Source organism: Aptenodytes patagonicus, chromosome Z (assembly GCF_965638725.1).
Source record: "Aptenodytes patagonicus chromosome Z, bAptPat1.pri.cur, whole genome shotgun sequence".
NCBI lineage: Eukaryota > Metazoa > Chordata > Aves > Sphenisciformes > Spheniscidae > Aptenodytes > Aptenodytes patagonicus.
In genome coordinates this window covers 39821106-39847108 of record NC_134982.1, presented here as the reverse complement: position 1 = coordinate 39847108, position 26003 = coordinate 39821106, and the positions used below count along the sequence as shown (strand labels likewise).

Here is a 26003-nt window from a genome sequence, read left to right as displayed (position 1 = left end):
GGATGGCACGTTCTTAGCAGTAGTTTGGTAAGACCACACCTGGAAAAAAGGTTGGCCTAATCCTTACACCAATACTGTATGAAGAGCAGCTTCTTTCAGCTCCCACCCCACCTTCATCTTCCAACTGGCATGAGAAATTCAATCAATCATGGTGTCTTTTGTTGTCAAGATTTCATGTTCTTTGGGTAGGAAATGTACAAAGAGTGATAATAAATTTGTTATAGCTCTGGCAAAAGAAGTCTGCTCTGGAGGGTGTATCTGTAAATGTTGAGCTGTGAAGTCTCACAGACAAGTGAGCATAGAACGGGGTTTAGGCTGAAAACCAGTACTTTCTGGTGTCAGCTCAGACTCTTCGAACATTTTTATTTGTGATGCCTTAATAGCAGTGACCAGATGCAAGCAGAATTCATAAGCAGCAGTATAGTTAGTCCTTGTACAAGAGGATCACTGCAGCAACAGGATTGCAATTGAAGCTAGTTTGTTCCCAGCTGCAGAGTTTTCTTAGGTGATCGATCCTCCCTCTCTGATTCAATGGTGAGTAGTTTGGAGTGTTCAGTACTTGACACTGTTTTGTCGGCATGCAGAACAGATATGGACCATTTTAGGAAGATAGAAGCTGTTAAGCATGAACAAAATAACACTTTTCTCTGTGTCTGAAAGGACTGTGGATGGCATCAATCCAAATCTGTTCATTGATTTCTGACTTATTTATATCACAAGTCAAAAAGCAATGACAAATTGAAGATGCTCTTCTAGTTAAGACGTCACTTCCATGGTAAAGTATTTGCCAGTTCATGTCTGTTTAGAAGAATCCTTACACAATCCTTGATTTAAATGCAAAACCCGACTAGACCTCTTCTTTACTAAAAGTCTCAAAGACAATGACAGCTTTGGTCCAAAAAAAAAATAATCTCATATACGTGTTAACACTATTTTTTATTTTTAACCAGGAAAAAGTTTAGCATGCCCCAGATGTGCAGAACATCCTGCAGAAGCCTGTTGTGTGAGGGTGTCATTTTATAATAGAAGAAGTGTTCCTTTTTCTGCAGTGGGGTTACAGCCTTACTCCCTTTCTAGCTGCAGCTCTCTGCCTCAGCCACACACCAGCTTTGTGGGATCAGCAAATCAGATACCTGCCGGGATATGTCAGTGGAGACCTTATGATTCTGACCAGTAGCTTCTGTGGCTCTTGGCTTAGACCCTGCCTACCCACACACCAATCTCCACTGGCACATCCTGCTTCTTTCTGGGGAGGCTTTGCAAACTCCCCCTCTGTGGAGAACACTGTTTTCTAATAAAGATTTCCTTATGAGACTTTACAGACTACCGCAATCTCTATTGGGATTGCGACTTTCCAATGTCCTGTGAAATTCTGAAAACGCCTGCTACTGAATATATTGTGTTATAGCAGGGCTGCTGCTTGTTCCACATTGTCGGGTAATGATAAGAGGTATGACAGTATGAGCCTTGAAAATGAGTAAACCTGTATACAGAGATAATAGAGCTGACTACAGCAATTTCACCCATCACTAAATACAACTTGCAACTGTTGATGACCAAGTTAATCCTCTTCGTAGCAACACCACAACCAGAGTGAGCATTATCTGTATGAGTGGCCACTTTAGGTAACTATCTGCTACTTTTTAATGAAATTATTTAATGAACTGAATGACTGTAAGAAGGCCTGTTATAAATTCAAGATTCCTGTAAAGACATTTAAGTGACTGCTTGTATGAGTCAAAGCTTTCAATTTGCGGTGCAACTCGCGGAACAATAACTTGTCTGTGATCCATTACCATGCCTTATATTTATATTGGATATGCATTGTCATGTCATTGGTACAGAATGAATCAAGAAAAGTTCTGCCATTAGATGTTTGTGCAAAATATTTTAAGCAAGCATTAAAAAAGTTTTACAGCATACAAAGAAAAATCCTAGTCAAGTTTTCCTCAAAAAGAAACTGATACCAACAACACTTGCATGAGCTTGTTCAGAATATGCAGTTTCAATGTATGAGAAACAAAAGGTTGAAAATGTATTTTTGATGAACATTTCATTTAGCAGGGGAAAAACTGATTTCTGTTTGGCACCATTTTTATTTACTTGTCTTACTTAAACTATCTTGGGAGATTTGAATTTTTGATGAAATTGATTATCTGATTATTTACTACCACCTGTGATGAGAGTGTATTGGGGCTTAAACCCTCCTCATTAGCAAGGACTAAAGAATTGTGGGTGGCAACACAGTGTCCTTGAGAACAAACTAAGGCTCTGAACCTTAGGATTGCATCCAACCAGTGGAAGTGCAACCAACACCTGCATTTCCACCATTGGTTCCACACTGATGAGCAAAGAGAATTCAGATCTATTGAAGTCCTGGGACATTTCTGTGAAGTCTCAGAGCACAGTAACATTGGGTCTCACTAGGGAAACCATTCTGAAATACTCAGGATAAAGCCAGAGAGACTGCAGTAACGTTCACCTGCTGTGCAAGGGTAGCAGACACCACCACAGAATTATATTTTAATAGCCACACTATGATTGAAACGATCCTCGAAGGACTTTCTTTCTGGATTAGAAAGCAATGTTTATTGCATAAAAACTGAGCCAATTTTCACTTCTAGTGTGGGAAATGTAGTCAAAGGAAAGCATATTATGCTGAGAAGGCTCTGAGCATTTAAAAAAAAAACAGTTCCAGTAAGCAACAAATGCAGCCTCTCACTGCCACAGCACAGGCTGGTTTTTGTTACGTCTCTTTTTTATGAGCAGCTCATGCATTTGCTGCCAAAGATGGGCAAGACACAGCTTAGAAGAATGCCCCTTGTACAATCAGTGTTTCTCAGTGTTTGGGGGATGGATTTGTTGAAGGTCTTCTGGGAAAACAACATCACTTTTCAAAGCAAAAAATGCTGTCCTGTCACAAAACACAGTAGACATCTTTGCTTTATGGTGTTACGAAATGAGCTGATTAAGTACCCATTTTTCCAATCAGCCTGGAGGGGGGGAGAAGCTAGAACATTGGCAGGCAGTGAATATTTATTTATCCCAGGAGAATTAATGGCTCCATCGTGCGAACTCAGTAATAGCATTGAATGTTCACTGGAGCGTAACTAGTGTGATTTAGTTACAATTCAGATAATGCTGCATATCTTTCCCATTTACAATTGTCCTTGGCCTGCCCACTGCCCTGCTCTTGATGCCTGCAGATATTCTTTGAGACGTGGGTTGGAAGGAAAGTCTCGCACCTGGTTGCCAGTCCCCATGGATCGCATTGCTGTCAGCCATGCTGCTTGTGACCATGCTAATGTGCCACTCTGTGCAATGCCATTGGATCAAAAGACAGAAATAACTCAAATCTTCATTCCCAGATAAAGTAGCCCCTTTTCTTACTCCAAGAGCAAGGCAATACTGAACTGAAGTTGTGTAAATGCTGCTCGTGCTGGGTCTGCCTCTAGCACAGCCTCCCTGAATGCTTTTAATCCCTGGGCTGAAAGGAGGGCTCAAAGAGCTCCCATAGCCAAACAGTGCCACAAAGCCTCTCTCCAGCTATATCTGAATTAGAAGGGCTGTATCATTTACCAGTTTCTGCACCCTCAGCAGCGAACATGTGATCATTAAAGGGAACATCCTGCACTGTGCTTTCCAGGGTAATCATGAAAAGTGATTACCTTGGCTATTCCTGAAATGCTTACAGTGAAGACAAGAAACCAGGGTAGATTTTAAGCAAGGGGAGATCACTAATGTAAGGGTATTGAGCTGGCTGAAGAGTTACAGATAGGAATAAAATTTACGCCTTTATACCTCTCATTAAAAGACTTAATTTGGTCTGCTCCTTACTTCCAAGAAGATAAACATATCTTTTTGGCAGATCTCTTTCAGGTTTTAATATGTATTCATCTCCACAAATTAAACAGAAATTGCACTTGATTAGCAGTATTAATCTATGTTGTTATATCTTGTCGGGGCAATAGTTTGTCTGCTGAAATCTCTCCAGTTGTCAGCAGAGCGGCAGATCTGTGTTCACATCTTGATTAAGTTGGAGATCTCCAGTACAAATACTCTGTGCAGAGGTCTCTCTGTTTAAGATGGTTGACACCACTGAAACACTGCCCTGAGACATCCAGCTCTTCCCATTTCACATTTTTGTCTATCCAAGACAGACTGCAGAAATCCTGTGGACAGGGAAGGCTCTGTGTACACAAATTACATACTCCTTGCTGTATAACATAGGAGAGAGATGCTGTGCTACCGTGGTTGCCTCGAGTATGACGTGTTTTCCTTCAGCATTGAAAGATCCTATCTTTAATGTATTCCAGGTGCAAATAACACGAGCTTTACTCAAAGTATACAGTCAGCTTCCACCTTTCTTTTGTATATTTCACAGAAAACTACCTGGATTTCCAAAGCAGTACTAGGCAGCACGATGAGATAATTTTCAGTGAGATTCAAGCGTCTCTGTTCCACTGCCCTTTAGGAAATTCCCAGCTGCTGAGCTTCACAAAAAATAGGAAGTTTGACAAGATCAGACAGGGAAATTTCTAGTTGGGAAGCTCCAGAAATAGAGGCTAAACAGATTTTGTTGCCATTGTCAGTCTAAAATTTTGAGAGTGCCATAGTATTTCCCCCTCCTTCAAGAAGTGAGAAGGGTACAGAACAAAGCCTTAGCAATACAGATCGGGATTGGTCCATTCCCCTTCCCACTTTCTCATGCGGCTGTCAAATTTCAGGCTCCAAGTGAGCAGTAAAAAACCTTGCCAGGCTCTGACCTTTGTGCTTACACAGGCAAGGGAGAAACCCTGATCCCAGCCAGCTTTTACTTCCAGGTATCCACATTATTAGTACAAACGGATGTTTAAAGCTGATTTTTAAAACACTAAAAAAATGTCTTTCTGGAGTCTATTTATGCCTGTTCAGTACCCCTGAGGGCTCTGGCTCTTCAGTGGGTTTCTAACAACCATTGTATAAATATTACATAGAAATGAGGGAAGAAACACACAGAATAAAGAGGGGAAAAAATCCCTTTGTGTCAGCAAAAAGGACAGCTTTGGCTAATGTAAATATTTTTATTCTGCAGGGGAAAGAATAGAGGGCTGTGTAAGACAGTGTAGTTGATAAAGGCAGTTGCCTCTCTCCTGCCTGTCACGATTAAAGCTAACCTGAGGCTCTGTGTGATCTCAACTAATCCTGCAACAAAAGGGCCTTTCATCCTAAAATCATTATATCACACTCAGCTCCACACACCACTGTTCAGGGAAGACATGTTTAGCCCTTTTCAAGGTTCTTGTTTTGTCCTTGGCACAAGGTGGGGCTTCAGTGACTTAGGAACCAGCATCTAATTTCAGCCTTCTGGTTCATCACTGCCTTGAGCACTTTTGCAAAGACTTCCACTCCTGAATCCTAATCATCACCTTAAATCATAAGACCCCAAAGTTTTGCCCATGAAGGGTATCTTCTTTGTCCCTTCTGCGCATCCAAATAGGGAGACAGAAATTTGGTCATTGTGTAAAATGACTCAGAGGAGAAGAATAATTAGCAGGACGCTGAGAGCTGAAGCTAGACAAATAATTGGAATCCAGGCTCAAATTTTGTATGACTGCCCAAAACTGGGGGGGGAAGGAAATGCCATAATCTCCATGTCCTAATATTTTCAAGATGAAGACAGGATTTCTTTCAGGGAGCTGTAATCTATCAAACACTAAGGCTTTGGGCTAAACAGAGGGGTGACTTTAAGAGGAATCCTCAGGGTGAATTTTAATGGTTTGTTACATGCAGGTTAGTCTAAGTTCCTTATGGACTTAAACTTTATGGATAAATATTTCTTCAGCAAAACTCAAGGAGCTGATCCCACGAGCCAGCCAAAATAAAATGTATCAAGGCCTCTCAGTTCTCACTGCTGATTGATGAAAAACAATTCTGATCAATGATTCTTTATCTGCTCTGTGAAACCTTTGTAACCCATAAGATTACATACAAAAGCCTAAGTACCAAATCTATATCCAGGTTCCCATGAAAGTAAACAAGCAAAAGGGAGGAAATAAGGTCATTTTTTCATTGATAATAAAGAAAAGCCACTGGGGCAATGTTATAGAAGATAACCAATGAACATTTTAGATTAGATAAAGTGATGTTTTGATTAAGAAAAGTGGGGATGTAACATGTGACTTGCAGTGACTAAGTCTTATGGGGGGGCTACAAGAGAAAGATTCATTTATGACTGCCAGCACATAAAAATGTGTATCTCCAGCCATAACTTACAAGGATATTCACATCCTCATCTAGCTGGTCTCCTGAAACACCATGTGCTGTCAATGAATGGCACAGCTTTTGGAAAGCAGGAGAGAAATAGTGACAAGATAAGGGCTGTATGCTTAATACTGCTTATGCAAAGACATAGCAACAACCTGGCAACTATGATAGTGCTCTAGTCTGGGACCCAGGAGAGACAGGTTCTAGTTTGCTATTACACCCTAACTTGACGATCTTACTACAACTCAGTTTTTCTGCCTCCTTAATGGGAGGTAATAGCCCTTACCTCATTTTAAAATGCACCATATCAACTGATAGGAACTCAGTGTAAGTAAGTGTAGACTCTTGTATGCAGTTAAAGGCACAGCCTGCAACCTGATGTGGCCCAGATGTGGAATTAAACATTTCTAACTACGGACACAAAAAATTATACATTAAAATCTTCCCATTATGAGGCATTATGTCTTTTAACATAGCCTTATTCCTATAATACCTTCAGTTCCTTTTTTTCAAACGAGGTGACAAATGTTTTTAAATAAGGTGACAAGGTAACAGAATTGAGAAATAAATGAAGGTTAAATATGGGATGATCCAAAGTAACTGACAAGCATTGCCTGATTGAAGGCATAGCTGAGATGCATTGCCAAGAGTATTCCCCCATTATCTATGTTGGACAGATAAAGAATTTTAATACAGAAGAAAGAGAAAAAAAAAGAGTTGAGGCTTTGGTAACTGGTATTTATCTAGCAAGATTTGTAAAGAAATATATGGCCCACAAGGAACTCTGGCAAAAAGTTAAACTGCCCTGTGGAATAGTTTAAAAGTCTTCTTTAAAGTTGCATTTCAGTGTTAACTCTTTGAATATCCACTAAAAACTATTACATTAACATTTAGTGGCAGATCTACAGCTCTAGATGTGACCTGAAATTCAGAGGGCCTAATATGTAAGTATTTTTTGGTGCACGTTCTTATAATAGTATGCTTTAAAATGCTTCAACTCAGAGGATAAAGTAAGCAGAGAACTGGTCTTCCTGGCACTATTCCAGCACAGCTGAAATGAATTACAGCACTTCCAATGAAAGGCATAACGAAGAAATAACAAAAACCTTTTAAAACTAAGCACTTCTACCATGTGGGAAGGATTTGAGTGGGCACAGCCGAGGTGTATGAATTAGTAGCTCAGGTCCAATGGATAAGTATACAGGCAGTGCAGGCAAATAAAGTGTAGGACTGGAGAAACAAAGAGGTTTTCTAGCACATATCACAAAACAACATCAGAGAAACAATTATTTAATAACGTTGCCCTGACAGATTTCCCAGTGATGTAAAGCCAGTAGTGTAAAGCACTGAGCCACCAGACCTGCAATAGGAAGACTTTCCAGATACTGCATTTTTTCATGGTTCTGTATTGTCCAAATATATGTGTGTGTGTGTATATACATATATGTATCATATTATATTTTAAAATCTCATAAAGCATTTGAGATCATAGGATTACATGTTATACCCTCTGAATACGTATCAGGAAGACTCAAGAGGCCTACATTAAGCAAATCTGTCAATGGCCTCATGATCTACTGGACAGCAGGCCACAGTCTTTTTTTCTAGGAAGTGAGAATGATAAATACTCTGTACTGTGATAGTTATTCATCAATACATTTCATCTCAGCGATATCTGGATAAATTCAGAATCCTGCTGAATTCTATGTCAAACAGTTATACAGTTTATAATATTTTTATCATTAGTCCTTTATAAAGTAATCTATCATACAAGATACAGTGTTGCAGTTCAGAAAAGCTGCACCACTTCCATGGAATTATGCCAATTTATATGATTCAAGGTTTGGCCTATATGGACACGTGTGAGATTACATAAATGCATGTAAATATATATATGCACAAAATAGTCTTTGGATAATAAGAACTATAAAAATGTGTGAATGTGTATGCATACAGATTTCTGTTTCCCTGATCTCATCAAGAGACTGTTCATTTGCTCCCAGTTCTGAACTTCTTTCTAGTTAGCACTGATCCCAGACCACCCTCTGTCTTTGTGTTTTATATGGCTCTCTCACTGGCTTTTTGCTCGTCTTTTACTTTTTTCCTTTCTTCAGGAGACACACAAACCTTTACAAAATGAAAATTGTATCTTTACCTACATTTTGGGTACCTCAGCTTTGGCCTACAGTTGGCTGGATGTTCCAATTGGTACGCCTTTATAACTATACTGTTCCCATCTCCTTAAGCTTGATGAGTGCTATCCTAGCTTATATCTCATACCAGAGATTTCAACTATTATAAAATTTGTTAATAGAGATTAATATGGAGTAGCAAATACAAGGGACAGAGAGCGTAATTTGCAGTATTTTAGAAAATGTTTCTTTCCTACATTGTTTTACACTTATAGCAATGCTTGCTTGTACAGTGCTTTTGCTCTTCAATGTAAGGAACTCATTGCAACTGAGATCCAAAACCAAGTCATTCCACATTTGTATTTTGACTCCTAAAGTTCACTGCATTTGCCAAATCTGGATTTCCCAGCAGCAATGCAAGTGGAAAGAGTTTCTCCATATTGAAGTATCCATAGGAACTGCAGCGTTTATGTATTATGTAGGACTCTCTGCCCAACCCCTTCCATTACTTAAGAATGAAGGAACAGCCAATTCTCTCAAATATATAGACTGTTAGAATACATTTTCCCATAACAAACTGACATAAAAGACCCAGTCTTGAGCTTTATAAAACTGCTTGATAAACTGATTTACTGTCCCCACACGATGCTGCACACAGATAACAGTATTCATGCTACTTACCAAATTAATATCTCTGCTCTGAGAGTTATGAAGCATACAGCTTACCAGTTTGTACCAATAGTTTAATTAATATTCAGTAAATAAAGAGGCAAACTTTGCACTTCAGCACCATAGTAGTACTAGTGTATTTATGATCTAGAGGTGTTTGTATCTTTACCTCAGTTTTAAGGCAACAATTCTTATAATACAAAATTTTTTTTTTCAAGTCCAAATGGGCATTTGGGCACCAAAGTTTCATTCAGCCTAAATGAGAGCCCAGGTCTTTTATGTGTGGAGTCTTCCAGCCACTGCTTGGGAGGGGTACAAAAGATGTTATAGCTAGAGGTTTGGGGAGCACTAACATGTCTCTGACTAAGGGAAACTTATTCAAGTCCTTCTCCTCACATAGCATACCCCACACCCATGAGAGCACACTCTTTATGCTGCAGGTTGCAATCAGGAGGACGTTGCAGCTGCACCAAAGGACATTAGGAATACCCCTAGGTAGCACTGGTTTTGATGTAACTCTCCATAGTGAATCTTAAACAGTCCCATTACTTCAGCTGATGCAAAAGAAATAGCAATAACCCAAACAAGAAGAATCACTCTCTGTCAGATTTAGATGGAATAAATAAATAAATAAATTACTAGAAGCTACTAATTATGAGTATCCTGGTTCCCAAAGGGAGCCAGTACTTGTTTTCTTGATATCACAGGGAAATGTGCTCATTTCAGTAATTCAAAACAGATCTAATTCCTTTTACTCATTACATTTTCCAACCTGGCTTAGTGCATGGGGTTTTTTTAATGTGAGTTGTTGATCTGAAATAAACAAATATTTTTCTACCAGGGAAATATCTTGATGATTTCCAAGAATGTCAGTTGTGTGAAGCATCCTGTCAGAAGTGCATTGGACCCGAGCCGGACAACTGCATCAGCTGCCCACTCACAAGGTAATTGTCTCCTAGCACAGTGCAGCACAAAGACCTCGCATCATCATCTGGAAAAGTGGCTATATGGTCTTTAGCACTAGCTTGCAGACTCGACTGAAGAAGCAAGCAATGATTAGGGCAACGAAAACCAGAGCAAGTGAGAAAACAAGTGTTATGTGAACAAGACAGCTGGCTACACAGGCAGTTGATGTTTAGCCAGATGATTCTCACAGATACAGAAAAATTTCTTGTAATACATGAAACAGTCTTTCTTTCACTGTCATCCTTTCAAAATCATAATTAATAGAATCACAACAGTGACAAATTTAACAAGCATCTAGGGGGTCTGTAGTTGTACATAGCTATGGAGTTTGGCACAAGACATGAATATGGACACTGAGGCTAGCAATCAGCTAATTTGGGAGATTTTCATAGCACCTAAAAATCATCCGTCCCCTAACTGAGGCATTTTAAGTTAGGCTGATTTTTCTAACCTGCCATGAGGAGTGAATAGAACTAGAATGAAGCTTTTCCACAGGACATTGCAGATCAGAGGCTTATGTTTAGGTCATCTCACACCTAGTCCAGGCGTCTACTTGTTTTAAACTCATGTCCTACCAATAGCTTTGTTCTCATACTGATAGCTCTGGTTCTGTTGCACTGGATTGCATTGTAGCCAGCTGATATTTACAGTGGTATGAAATCAGAATCAGGTCCTGTAAGGCATAGAAAAAAAATCCCCAAGCAATCCTGCAATATACCCTGCAAATATCTATGATATGACTATGCCAATATAAGACACACCAGGACCAGTAGCGTCCAAACAAATTCATAACTGAGGAAATGGTGTTAAATTAAGATGTGTTACGTAAGAAATGGCATTAGCACAGGAAGTCTGGGCAGAATTTTGGGCTGCAGACTGGATTTCTCCGATTCACAATCGCATTAAAATTAGGTTGTCTGTGTTTCCTTGCAACCTATTTTGTGAGCTTTACACAGAGATATCTGCAAAACAAAGAAGGTAGAGAACAATGCCATTAGGCAAAACCACCTAGGTGTTTACAGGAATGAGGTCTTTGTGACCTTTTGGAAAGGTGCTGCTGCCTCCCCCGTAACATATCTTCTAACAGTTTTCAGTGTTGGTATCTAAGGTTTCTAAAAGCTTTCTATGCTTCTCCTGCACATTATGAAAGCTGTTAGAAAAAGTCATATTAGGACAGTCAGTAGTAAAAGAAATAATAATAAAGAAAAATCTCACCCAGAGGATAAAGTGAAAATCAATGGACATTATTCATTACGTACTTGAAATAGACCTGTTTAATTGAAACAGAATCCTAAATCCTGTCACTCTTGAGAGCTTCAGATTGTGTCTATTGAAGACAGTAATGAGTGGCCATTAGATAATACAGACTAAAATTCAGTAGTGCTTCTTTCCTACAAAGGAACACCTTTGAAAAGGATGAAAAGATTGGGGGGGGGGGGCAATTACTGAAAATAATGTGAAAATGAAAACACTGAATAATCCCTGTTCTTTGTGAAAATTCAGCAGTAGATGTCACCTTATTTCATAATAAAATCCCTGTCAGATCATCTTCTTATTTGACAAAATGCTGTTACCTCTTTCTAAAAAATTATGGAATCGTAGTTTTTTTGTCCAGCCAAACTGATTTTCACAAAGTTCCTCATCCATCTGTTTGCTGTTTGAGGTACAAAGGTTAGTGACAAGACCTGACCTGGTGGTGTCTTTCACTAGGGGCAACATAACAAGATGCAAGAAAAATGTACTTTACCACTGTGTGAGCTGTTTGTAAGGATGGCTATCATTACAGCCAGTGCATGCAGTAGAATACAGTAATACTTGCATGTCATATAAGCATAGCCCAGCTACCTCCAGTACTTCTGTCACATTGTCCCATTTGCATAGAAACCAACCAGAGAGGGCTGCAGTCCCCTTGCAGAGTTGAATAATGGTCTTAAGCATGCAGGTATAGTTATATGAACTACAGTCTGCATAGTACTATATTACTGTCAGACTCCAGAACAGAGATACATCTTTGCTGAATACTTCGTATAGCCATACAATCTTCTTCCTGATTCCCTCCAGCAGTGTGCCTTCAGCCTCGCAAGCCTTTTAATCAATTCCTAAGTTTTCTTTGTTATGTGTGCTTCAGGAAGGCTGTTTGTATGATAGCCTATTCTATCCTCACACTTCATAAGCATAGACTTTTCCAATCACGGTAAATTTTAAATGGTTTCAAAGACTATTTGACAAAATTGGTTTTAAACTTTGCAGATATTTTTCTCCTCTTCTTTCAGAATAAATCTGACAATGACCATAGCAACTCAAATTTATGAAGGCATATTGCAGACATTCTCTAATGCCATTGGCTGGCTCCAAGGAAGCATGCACTATTGTAATGGTATGGAAAGCCTACTGTTCCCTAGGTATACGGACAAGCTGATAGTCTCAGAATCTGTACTAAGATCCTGAATGGTGCTCAGCTTCTAGAAATTGAGTCCCAAGTCCTCAGATACCAAACTGGTCAAAGCAGTTAAGTGTGGAAGATTGTAGTCTCTCTTAATATTGAAAATGCTGTCAAATTCTAGCCAACTTGTTTTATATTCTTTTAATAGTCATATCTGTATTGATGCTTTTCTACTTTTCTCCCAAACAGATTAAAACCAGCAGACATTAAGTAGTGGTGAAAAATGAACCAGAAATTTTCATCACATAAAAGGATTCTGTAGCAAATATTTCCTTACCCAGCAAAAGGAGAACATTTAGCAGCAAAATTCCTAAGTGTTTGCAGATATGCAAGTCTAAAACTACAGTTCCTAAAGGCCAAGATTCAGATAGATGTTTGACTTTATGTACAAAGTCATTGCAGTTCTGTTCACGGGAAGCCTTTAAAGTAATACTAATAGGAAACTTCAACAGATGGATCATTCCTTCACAGAGAAAGACCAAGCCTTGTTTTGCTTCTAACAGACATAAGTGACCACTGCAGGGATTGTGGTAGAAGGACATCTAGGTACAGGACAAAAAGGTGATTTTTCTCAGAAAATTCTCAGAAAAAACTAATCTCTGAAGTCTAAGATCCAGGTTCAAAACATGGTTGACTTTCCACTTAGTAAATACTATCAATAAGGTCAGGAAAATGAAAGAGTAATGTACAAACACTCTTGTAAATAGAGTGAACGAAGAACATCTTGTGTTTCTTGTTAGTTTCCTTTAAATTTAAAGAACAAGTAGTTGCTGAATTTGTAATTATGCCTCTCTCTGCCTCAAAAGAGTCTTTGACGATGGTTGCTGTGTTATGCAATGCCCCAGAGGAAAGTTTGAATTCAAAGGACAATGTCATTTGTGCCATCATACCTGCCTGGACTGCAGTGGAAGTGAACCTAACAAATGCACCGCTTGTGGAACAGGTAAGAAAGATCTCCTCTTGCAGCTTTTTCCCCTTCCTTGGCCTCCAAGTTCCCTTTTCCCTCTGCTATCAGGACCAGTTGTTACAGCCAATAAAATAAGTAGTGCTTTTGCTATTGATCTGCATCATAATCTTGTCTTAACCCTGAAGGGAGCTGGAATTCAATTTATTTTTTTAAAAGTACAAGAAAAGAAAACTCTGCATTGTCCTTGCATCTTTATGCATTTCCCTTGGTATATTTTGAATAGGAGCTATGTTAACAGAAAGAAAAGGAGTAACGGGGGAAAGAAAGGACAGAAAACCTACATAGCTTGCCTCTGGAAAAGAACATGCCTCCCTCAGCCTCTACACAGTATGTGCTACACTGAAATGGAGCAAGCTTGCTTGCACAAGCAGGCAGGCAGACAGGGTGCTTTCCAAAACATCTGTCTGGGGAAGGCTAGGAAACAAGCATGGTGGGTTCCACCACAGACTGCTGTGTCCCTACAGCTGGACAAATGGGGCCTGAAAAGAGAAGCTTAACTCTAACACACACAGAAACTTGTCTTTTTGACATATTTTTATAGAGATTAGGTTGACAGAGAGGGTAATATAATTTGTGGTTGTTCCAAAAAGCAAGGCCTCTCCTTTTGAAACTCCATTATAAAAATTATTCCCTCTCTCTTCTGTAACACCTGATATGTGAAGAACTTGAGGCTATTACATACAAGTATGTGTAACTAGCCTGAACAGCCCATGGAAATGAGTATTTAAGATTTAACTTTCAATTCACTTAATAAAAATGAATTTTCAGTGAGCTTTTTCTGAAGTCTCACAATGGATTCACAGCCTTTTTTCTTTCAGCTGCTACTTCCAGTTCAGTCCTAGCCATTAATGGCCCAAGCTTTATTTAGTAATAAGTGTCCAGATAACAAGAAAACAGTAGTATGGCTGGCATTAATTTGTCGTACTGATCATGGGATTGACTTTCTTACTTTGGGAATGTGACTGAGTAGATGAGGTTTCCAAATGGTACTTCAGGTCCAATGTGAGGGACAAGTTTCTATAATTGTTCCCCAAGTCTCTCCCTATGGCAGACAGCAATATAAATTTCTGTATTTCTGTGTATCAAGAAATGAAGACACTGATGAGAGTCACACCCTGAGGAGGCTGGAAAAGATCATTCTAAAGATTTGTACATGAAAAGTAAAAGAAACAAAGTCTGAATAGTTCTGCTATGGTGTAGCAATTATTCCCTACCACAGCTGCTTTCTCTGCAGTTTCAAAAGTAAATTATGGTAAGCAAATTCTTGCTCTATAGTTAAAGCAAGCAAACAAACTTAACGCAATAATGTATGTAATTTATACCGTAGGGTAACCCATTCGAAAACTCCCCATGTTGCAGCACATGGCACATGGAGTTGTAGGTGTTTTCACAGGTTTCATTCAGAAGCATTTGAAGTATGGGACCTTGCAGTTCCCCATGCACTACAGAATGCAATTGCTCTGATAGCAAATAGATGCATGCTTGCTCTTCAGATTCAAATCTAAATGATTCCAGAGTCTAGCTGTGACTGGGATGAGGATTACAGTTTAATCTACTATGGACACAGACTGATCCTTTCCAAAGGTGAAGTGGGCAGCTTTGCTTTCCTAATGGCAATTCTACATCCACATGTACAATACAGTACAAATACTTGTATGTTCACTGCAAGGGAACTGAGTAATGGAAATCTCTTGACCGTTATTTTATTAGATCCACCCTATTTACATTGGGATGTAAACAGTAATTATTCACTAGCATGACATCTTTGTATGTCATAAATCACCAGGAACGTGGAAGGTTTCAGGCCCTGAAACTTTTATACATTTTAGCTCCTCTGGTGTAAAACTGTACAAATCTAGCAGTCAGTGAACAGTATTAATTCTCATCAGCTGAAGCACCGGTGCTTCATAAAGCTGCTTCTTATGCCCAGATGTCCTCTGTTGCTGACATGTTTTTCCTATTTGTTTGCCGCACAGATAGAAGAGGGATTGAACGTTTCCTGTATCATGGGGAGTGCAGAGAGAGCTGTCCTTCAGGTCACTACCATTCAGAGCACACCTGCGTGGCTTGCTCTGGCCACTGTGAGGTGTGCCTGAACTCCAGCCACTGCAAAAGATGTTTCAGAGGCTACTACCTTACTCAAAACACATGTCAGAAGCATAGTTGTAGAGAAGGTAAGCATCCTTTGGTAGGAGTTAACAAATACTCTATTTAATCTGTTACAGAAATGTGGTTAAGGGTCTTGGTTCCTGTTTTGAAATGCACAATCACATCTGATCCTGAGGTCCTTAAACTCCAGCTCTGATTCTCTTCTAATATTATGTTAAATAGGAGTATTGTCCTCAAATTGAGTGCGGTTACACAAGAACAAATGAGAAAAGAAATTGGTGTGAATCTTTCTCCTTTTTGGATTTGGATAAAATTTATTTCCAGGAACCTTGCTGAGTGCTTCCAAATGTTGGCCTTCATTATCTAGAATTAACCCAAAATTGGTGATTTTCAAAACACAGATGAAGTGGAAGATCCTGACTCTGAAGATTGCATACCTTGTTCTGATGGATGCCAGAACTGCAATCTGGGTAAATATTCCCTTTATGAACCTTTATCCTTATTCTTAAGTAGGGAAAAATTATTCCTCCTCCCTCTCTTGTCACGAGCCTATGTGCATGCTGCTGAGCAATTAGCCACTGCTGCATTCTCTCACCAAGTAAACTGTATTTTTCCCCACTGTATTTATTTTTGAACACCATTTCTAAATTCTACCTCCAGCATAAATAAGAATAATTTTTGTATTAATTTAGCTATTAATCTTTTCAGCACTTTTTTTTTTTTCCTGCTTGAATGCCACACTCAGGCTGAGAGATTTACTGACTTTCTGAATCCATTATCAGACACAGAAATTTATTATAGATGATCACATTTTCTAGGCCTGAAAATAGATCATTAGCCTGTGCTTTTTCTTTAAGGCAATAGACATAAGGACAGACCTTAAATTTCATTCAAGAGCAAGTCATTGCAATAACAATGCTACTGTCCTAAAAATATAACAAAACATTGATTTGTTTTTCATGCTGGATTAAAAAAAAAAAAAGTTCCTTCTCAAAATAGTATGATGTTGGCAGAGAATTTGTTGTCTTCAGATAAATGCCATTTAACTTACTGAACTCAATCAAATCTGTATTGCATAAATGTAAGTGGATGCATCTAGCACGGCTTGTTAACTCTGAAGGCGCTTTTGATCTCAATAGTTCACTTTCTCAGAGGATTAAAAATGTTCAAAAGACATCGCAATTCATTGTTTCTACCATGTTTACCTTAAGAAAATTTTATTTCCTGTGGCTATATGGACAGGAGTACAGCTGATCAGTAACTCAAGACTGAGAGGCAACAGTGTGACCCATCAGAAAAGCAGTCTTCACTTACGACCTCTTAGGCAAATTTATTCTCAAGAAAGCACAGTTTAGGTAAAGTAGTGCCCAAATGAGTACTGATATGCCAAGACACTTTGATAAAACCATCTACATTGCAGAAAGTAAGACTTTGCTAAAATCTCCTTGAAGGATTATGCAGAAGAAAAAACTAGACCTAAGCTTTATTTCTTTCAGTGCAAATCTAGAGCAAGTCATTAACAAAGAGTTACCTGGAATTACTACTTGTTAAAAAAAAGGAACAAATTTGGCTTGCTGTATTTCCAAAGACAGTTTTTCAAAGTGCTAAAATTAGAGACTGCCAGGACCATCCATCCCCTCCCTGAATTCAGACAGATTTTCACAGGCAGAGGAGTTCATACTGGGCCCTCTGGTTTCTCCCACTTGGTCCCTAGTGTATTTTGGGGCCTGTTGTAGCAGGCACTACCGCCACTACCAGGAGACTGAATGTTGCTATACAGAGGAGAGTGAACAGCAGGGAAGAAAACTGTGAAAGCACCCCATAAGAAAAAAACAAATAAACAAACAAACAAAAAACCAAACCAGAAATTAATTCCCACCACTAGTCACAACCATTTTGATGTTCTTTCTGCTTTTGCGTCAACAACATTTTTCCCTGGGAAACAAGACTATCACAAATGCTTATGCATACCAAACATGTAAGGATTTTCATCACACTGCTTTCTTCTTTCTACCAGTCATCCAATCTAGCATGTCATACGGTAAAACTCCCTATGACTCTGGTGACCAGCCGTTCTGCATGAATGCAGTCCAGCCTAATGTTTTCCTCTGTGACTACCCCTGTAGCTTTCCATATTGCTGAATGAAGAGCTGGAGGGACCAAGTTTTAACATGATTGCAACTACACTGTGGTCTTTTTTGTATGGCATGGTATCCAGATTCATGTCAGCTGTCTGCTTGGCTGTGGGGAGAAAAAAAAAGAAAAGGGAGAGAATCTGTTTCAATACCAATCTTTATTGTGCTATCAGATGTTAATTTCCTATGGTAATATTTTCGGTGCTCTTCACAATACTTGTGACTTAAAATTCTTTATATCTCTTCTGCAACTGTTTAGTGCCAATCTTTGCTTTGAATTAGAGTGAAATGCACTATGAATAGCAACTTATCTTAAAAATAGTCATTGTAAGTAACTCAGAGGCTGCTTTTCTTTGTATATGAGCTTAATAAGCCTACATAAGGAGACTGCAAGATTGTTCATGGGCAACTGGCATACAGAAAAAGGGGCTGTACTCATTTACCTTTGTCCTCAGAAGATCACTCATCTCCTAAATATTAATAATCCATAATATTCACTACATATTTGCTCTCAGGTTCTTGCACTCAAAGTTCTCATTTAAAGTAGGCTTTTCAAAAGGTTCAAGGATAGTGGGTAAAACAAAGACTGAATTAACTTTCACTGCTGAGTAAAGTCGGAAGCATTAAGATGCCAGAGCTTGTAAGGAGCATACTATTAAGGAAACTCTTTGGCAGTTATTATGCATATATTATTGAGAGTCAAAGAGGTTAGTTTAATGTTAGGTCTATCTGGAACAGAAGCACAGAAGTGGGCTAAAAACAAGATCCCAAGCAGCTTTTGCAAATTACTATGTGTTCCTGAAATAAAGCATGACCTGTAAACTTCAAACTTAAAATTATTCAGGTAGAGATACTGTTTGCTTGTGTTTCTGCTCTTAATATTCAGTGAGTATTCTGGCATATCAATAACTTAATTCACAGATAAGATGAGCACAGTAATACATTTCTCATGTCTTATCAGAAAATTGGTATATTTAGAGACTTCTGTAAAAAAAACCAACAGCTGAACTGCCTGTCTCTTAGAAAACAGAAATGGATTATTTTGAAAGCTGTAAAGAAATACACTGCCATAAAAATAATTTAAAGTAGTAAAATTTCAAGTTGAGAAAATATGGAATGTGATACATTTAGTTTCACATCTTTATGGTCTTTCTACAGACTCTTTTTTTAAAATTAAGCAAATGCTGCATGACTTTGCAGTCTTTCTTTGTCTTATCTTCCTTTCAACACCACTGAGGATTTTAATCTGAATAAGAACTTTAGAGCAGGAGTAGGAAAAGCATTCCAATGCTATAAACATTTCTACTAGAAGTGCATCGGAAAGATCTGGGGAATGGTCTATTAAAAAAAAAAAGGAGGAAGCAAAATGTAGTAATCACAGAAATTGGAATCAAAATTATATAGGTCACATGCTGAAAAGTAGTTATTCATATACAAATGCAAATACATTTTGTGCATACTTATGTATCTGCAAAAGACTCAAGATCATTCTCTAACAAAAAATCATCAGGCACCTGCTCTTTCTGAAGTGCTTTGAGATTGTTTGTAAGATCTGTAAGACCTGTAAGAGAAAAATAACTAACTTCTTCAGTTTATACTGAGTGCAGGGTCACTTATAGAAGCTGTATGAATTTAAAAAGGAGTATCAGACCACAGTGACATTACATTGTAAACTGGGAGCAACAAAATGCAAGTGATTCTCTTACTGTCTACAAATTACAAAGGTTAACTGATATTTTTTTCTTTTTTTATAGACACAAATCTAGTTGTAAGGAGGGATATATATGCTAATTAAGATAACTGAACTGCCTGTTTTCCTAGTAGCCTGAAAGACAAGTAATTTTTGGCCAAAAGTTTTTTTCACAGGGCACCAAAGAATGGATTAAACCGCCGTCTGCAGTCTTGAGCAATGTTGTCCTGCTTTGTACAGGCAAGAAAATGAATAAGATTTACTCTCTTTTGGCATGATGCCAGGTGCCAGCAGAATAGAGCAAGTAATGGGGGCAGATTGTGTGGGAAATCTCCTTTCTTGATCAGTAGTGACCCTACAGACACATTAAAACACAGATATCATACTTTTCATCGGTTTGATACTTTACATCCCATGCCAGACATTTCAGAGAAGAATGTAAAACCCACCCAGTAAGTAACACTGCAGGTTAGTGTTCACTAGGTGTGAGGATACTGAGGTGGAAGATTGACAGTATTTGTAATATTTTCTGGGATCCTCAGGGAATGAAATAAAATCTTTCTGTTTTCCTCCAAGTTTGGACACAGTTTTGTTTTAGGGTTCCAGCGTGGCAATACATTTCTACTGTATCTACATTGAAGGTCTAAGAGCAAAGACAGGGACTGTCAGAGAGACTTAATCAAGGATAGATAAGTCTAGTAGTTTAAATACAAATTATGTTTTCTTTTAAATTCAGGCAATACTTTTCTTTCTGATTCACTTCATTAATTCGGAGGCTGCTCATATTTTAAGGAGATAAAGAATCTTTAATGCTCATAGACACCATTCTTCCTGCAGACACTGTCAAGTCCTGGGATATGTAATAGGAAAATTGCCTTAGACAGCACTAATCCCAAAAGTATCTATGGTTTTGTGTATACAGTGTCAAAACAATGGCTATGCACAGCAGGGTTCACCTCCCTACCTTCTTCTGCCCACATGCTCTTGAATGCATCTGACTCTGCTCACTGCCATACTAGCCCAATTGGCATGCTCAAGCTCTCCCATGAGATCTGAAAGGCAGACTCTTGCACAGGCATTGAAATCTGAAGTTAAGTCTTAAGGGTGGCTTCAATATGCGTGTTTAATCCTAAATTGTTACAAGCTGCATTCAAATATATTCCTACTGCTGTACAAGCAAACGCAAACACAAAATTGGACAGACAAAGTGTCTCAGAAAATGCGCTGAATAAATTTCAAGACCACACTTCCAAGATTATCATAGAATCATAGAATCATAGCATCATTAAGGTTGGAAAAGACCTCCAAGATCATCGAGTCCAACCGTCAACCCAACACCACCATGCCCACTAAACCACGTCCCTAAGCACCTCATCTACACGTCTTTTAAATACCTCCAGGGATGGGGACTCCACCACTTCCCTGGGCAGCCTGTTCCAATGTTTCACCACTCTTTCAGTAAAGAAATTTTTCCTCACATCCAATCTAAACCTCCCCTGGCACAACTTGAGGCCATTTCCTCTCGTCCTATCGCTAGTTACTTGGGAGAAGAGACCGACACCCACCTCGCTACAACCTCCTTTCAGGTAGTTGTAGAGAGCGATGAGGTCTCCCCTCAGCCTCCTTTTCTCCAGGCTAAACAACGCCAGTTCCCTCAGCCGCTCCTCATAAGACTTGTTCTCCAGACCCCTCACCAGCCTCGTTGCCCTTCTCTGGACACGCTCCAGCACCTCGATGTCCTTCTTGTAGTGAGGGGCCCAAAACTGAACACAGTATTCGAGGTGCGGCCTCACCAGTGCCGAGTACAGGGGCACAATCACTTCCCTACTCCTGCTGGCCACACTATTTCTGATACAGGCCAGGATGCCATTGGCCTTCTTGGCCGCCTGGGCACACTGCCGGCTCATATTCAGCCGGCTGTCAACCAACACCCCCAAGTCCTTTTCCGACAGGCAGCTTTCCAGCCACTCTTCCCCAAGCCTGTAGCGCTGCATGGGGTTGTTGTGACCCAAGTGCAGGACCCGGCACTTGGCCTTGTTGAATCTCATACAGTTGGCCTGGGCCCATCGATCCAGCCTGTCCAGGTCCCTCTGCAGAGCCTTCCTACCCTTGAGCAGATCAACACTCCCGCCCAACTTGGTGTCATCTGCAAACTTACTGAGGGTGCACTCCATCCCCTCATCCAGATCATTGATAAAGACATTGAACAAGACCGGCCCCAGTACTGAGCCCTGGGGAACACCGCTCGTGACTGGCTGCCAACTGGATGTAACTCCATTCACCACAACTCTCTGGGCCCGGCCGTCCAGCCAGTGTTTTACCCAGCGCAGAGTACACCTGTCTAAGCCGTGAGCCTCCAGCTTCTCTAGGAGAATGCTGTGGGAGACGGTGTCAAAGGCCTTGCTGAAGTCCAGGTAGACCACATCCACAGCCTTTCCCTCATCCACTAGGCGGGTCACCTGGCCATAGAAGGAGATCAGGTTGGTCAAGCAGGACCTGCCTTTCATGAATCCGTGCTGGCTAGGCCTGATCCCCTGGTTGTCCTGCACATGCCTTGTGAGCACCCTCAAGATGAACCGTTCCATAATCTTCCCCGGCACCAAGGTCAGGCTGACAGGCCTGTAGTTCCCCGGATCCTCCTTCCGGCCCTTCTTGTAGATGGGTGTCACATTGGCAAGCCTCCAGTCATCCAGGACCTCCCCCGTTAACCAGGACTGCTGATAAATGATGGAGAGTGGCTTGGCAAGCTCCTCTGCCAGCTCCCTCAGCACTCTCAGGTGGATCCCATCCAGCCCCATAGACTTGTGAGCATCCAGGTGGTGTAGCAGGTCGTTAACTGCTTCCTCTTGGATTATGGGGGGTTCATCCTGCTCGCCGTCCCTGTCTTCCAGCTCAGGGGGCCGAGTACCCTGAGGATAACTGGTCTGCCTGTTAAAGACTGAGGCAAAGAAGGCATTAAGTACCTCAGCCTTTTCCTCATCCTTGGTGACAATGTTCCCCCCTGCATCCAATAAAAGATGCAGATTCTCCTTGGCTCTCTTCTTGTCATCAATATATTTGTAAAAACATTTTTTGTTGTCTTTAACGACAGTGGCCAGATGGTGTTCTAGCTGGGCTTTTGCCTTTCTCATTTCCTCTCTGCACGACCTAACAAGATCCCTGTACTCTTCTTGAGTCGCCTGCCCCTTCTTCCACGAGCGGTAAACTCTCCTTTTTTTCCTGAGTCCCAGCAAGAGCTCCCCGTTCAGCCAGGCCGGTCGTCTTCCCCACCCGTTCTTCTTACGGCGTACGGGGACAGCCTGCTCCTGTGCCTTTAAGACTTCCTTCTTGAAGATCGTCCAGCCCTCCTGGACCCCTTTGCCCTTCAGGACTGTCTCCCAAGGGACTCTCTCAACCAGCATCCTGAACAGGCCAAAGTCCACCCTCTGGAAGTCCATGGTTGCGGTTTTGCTGGCCCCCCTCCTTACTTCACTAAGAATCGAGAATTCTACCATTTCATGGTCACTAAGCCCAAGATGGCCTCTGACCACCACATCTCCCACCAGTCCTTCTCTGTTTGTAAACAGCAGGTCGAGCAAGGCACCTCCCCGGTAGGCTCACTTACCAGCTGTGTCAGGAAGTTGTCTTCCACACACTCCAGGAACCTCCTAGACTGCTTCCTCTCTGCTGTGTTGTATTTCCAGCAGACATCCGGGAAGTTGAAGTCCCCCACGAGAACAAGGGCTAGCGATTGAGAGACTTCTGCCAGCCACTTGTAGAACGCTTCATCCACCCCTTCATCCTGGTTGGATGGTCTATAACAGATTCCCTTATCTTTATGACTTTGGTACCTCAGGTCTGATAACCCAATTTTGGACACTCTGAACCTACTTTCTAAAGTAGCAATGAGCTATTGCTCCCTCTGATGCAGATAGATCCATGGGAACTGAAGGTCTTCACCACCTCTGACCATCAGGCCATGATTAAATTTTAATGACTTGTCTTCTGGTGGGCACCAGAAAACACTAAGAAGTCTACAAAATTAAATCCAGTTTCCTCAAAGATAGCTCTTGAAAGAGAAATTTCTGCTGAAGCAATGTCATTAAAGAGGAGGATTTTCTTTGTGCCATTGCAGCAGCTACCTTCCATCCCTCAATGCAAGTTCACTTATTCACAGATTTAGATCACTTCAGAATACCACCCATATTGTCTCCAGACTCTTAAAACCGTAATGAGCTTCAGAAACTTTCTTCAGAGTTAAACTTACCTTTTTAGAAAGCACTCAGCTATGAGCCAACACTCAGGACAAGAGAAAAACGCTAAGGTAAAACTGCAGAATTTGAGCCACTTAAATTTATTATTCTAAGAGAATTTCAGAATCAATACAATGCAAGAACATAAGAATCCTGGCTCTTATTTGATATGCCTAAAATACAACACATGGACCAAAGGGTTTTCTCAAACACTTTCACCTCTCACTCTCTTTTTTAAGAATACAATTTGCATTTGCCCTTTTGCACCTGCATAATGAACAGACACAAAATATAAGTATTTATGCAGGTGATAAGTGACAAACTTCTCTGATATGCAGTATCTACTGACTTGCATATGTACACTTCACAAGCAGAAACTACCACACTTAACCAATAACACTAAATATGATCACCTAGTTAACTGAGGAGATAAATATTTGCAACACATGGAGCTCAAGTGGATCATTGATAAATTCACAGGCATCAACAAAGGATAGGTCTTCCTCTCAGAAGGGATTCTGAAAGTCAGGCATTGTCCCAATTTGTTTGCATTCCTGCCAGTGTCCTCCCATGGAGACACACATTCCTGATCCAATTCTTATTCACCTACTTGCTGATTCGTTTCCACTCACCTCACCCAACTTGCGAAAGTACGACATGTTATGATATGAATACTTTTCCAGAGATTACCTCATCTCCATGTAGCAAAATACCATGTATATTGCCTTTTGACCTACCCAGGTTTCTGCAGAGAGCAGCACAACTTGGCTTTTCAAACCTTTGCACCAGCACTATTTTCAAAGTCTAACACTGAGAATAAAGTGCTTCTCAATGAGGGTGCAGAGTGAAGAATGTTCAGAATAGCCATTCCACTTTTCTCTCTCAAAGATACTTTACAAAAGAGACAAACACCAAGAAACCCCAAGGAGCAGTGCCCCTGAGAATAAAAGCCTACAAAATAGTCATTTAGGCCCAAGCAACTCTCAAAGGTCTTCCAGAACCTAACTATTTAGTTTGGTCTGAGTAACAAGGTGGATGTACAAACATACAGCTATAAAGGTAGAAAGTGAGACTAAATAACATGTAAATGCTCCATGAGATCCATTATACAGAGTGAGATGGGGGAAAATGCAGTCTATAAGGCAGTGGGAGTGAGAGAAAAGGTATTTGTAGAAGTTTTAAGGAACCCGTGAGATAGCTAAAAGGGCAGCACTGTGAACAGACTCAAGCTCACAGCTACAGATTGCGATTCTGGCAGTTGTGCTCATGATTAATGAGTGAAAAGTGATCTGGTTCCCATAGCAACCTAAGAAACACGAAGGAAAACTTCATTTCTTCAAACCTTCCCTGATGATGAATAGACCTTGGCTTTCAAAATACCAGAGAAAATTATGATAAGGATCCTTTTTTATCTCAGAGTAAATCTTCCTCAAGAGGTTAATCTTACAGAATGGGGTTTAGATTTGCAGATAATAGGACTCGTTTCCACAGGTTTCTGGAGTGAGAATATGCAATCTGGGCAAAAAGAATGCCCAGCAAGGTTTGGAACTGTTCTCTGATTTTCAGTACTGACATTTCAGTGTAGGCAGAACATTACATTAGAGGATTTTGTCTTTCCTAGAGTATAGGTAAAAGAGAATTTCTTTGCATGCTGAAGATACATGTATGTATTAAAGAAAACATTGTGTCTTTGAAATTTTTATTTCTTTGAGAAAGAAAATTACTTCCTGGGTAAAATCCAGGCTCGGGGCAAGTCATTGGAAAAACTTAAGATATGAGATTGAACCATGAGTTCTGCAAACACAGAATATTTCAGATTTTAGTTTAGAGTTCTCCATAGAAATAAGAGCACAGAAGAAAAATACTGGATCAGACCAAAAGTTCATCTAGCTCAGTAGCCACTGACCAAACAATGAATGTACTCCTAAAATTACGAAGGCAAACAAAGTATGTATTGCTACTCCTTCAACAATTTGCAGTTCAGGAGCTTCATGGATCAAAACAGTAAAGAAATGTTAGCTGCTGAATCATTCTGCTGGAATTACTGAAGAACAAATATATTAAAACAAATATAATCTAAACCATCTGCAGACCGGACCCTCTTTTCAGGGAAGTTTGCTGCCTCCCTGGGGCCCAGATCAGGGATGTCACCAGAAAACTGATGAGGTTAGTACAGCCTTCGAATTATTACCTACTCCTGCTCTTTCACGTGGGTACTAATGATGTTTCAACAAGAAGACGAAGGTCAATCAAAAGAGATTTCAGGACCCTGGGAAGAATGCTGAAGGATTCAGGAACATAGGTAGTGTTTTCCTCAATCCTCCCAGCAATGGGGATAGATGCTGGAAGAAACAGGCGAGCCCAGGACATCAACACCTGGTTCCAAGACTGGTGCCTCTGCCAGAACTTTGGGT

At 40.2% G+C, this 26003-nt stretch overlaps 1 protein-coding gene across 1 annotated transcript in view; it reads left to right on the top strand.

The window, feature by feature from the left end:
- Window positions 1–26003, top strand: part of PCSK5 (proprotein convertase subtilisin/kexin type 5) — a 267689-nt gene that overhangs the window by 202829 nt on the left and 38857 nt on the right. Inside the window, exons 21-24 of the mRNA XM_076361658.1 lie at window positions 9889–9991; window positions 13263–13399; window positions 15400–15597; window positions 15934–16002. Coding sequence (XP_076217773.1) covers window positions 9889–9991; window positions 13263–13399; window positions 15400–15597; window positions 15934–16002 — 507 coding nt within the window. The remainder of the gene's footprint in view (window positions 1–9888; window positions 9992–13262; window positions 13400–15399; window positions 15598–15933; window positions 16003–26003) is intronic.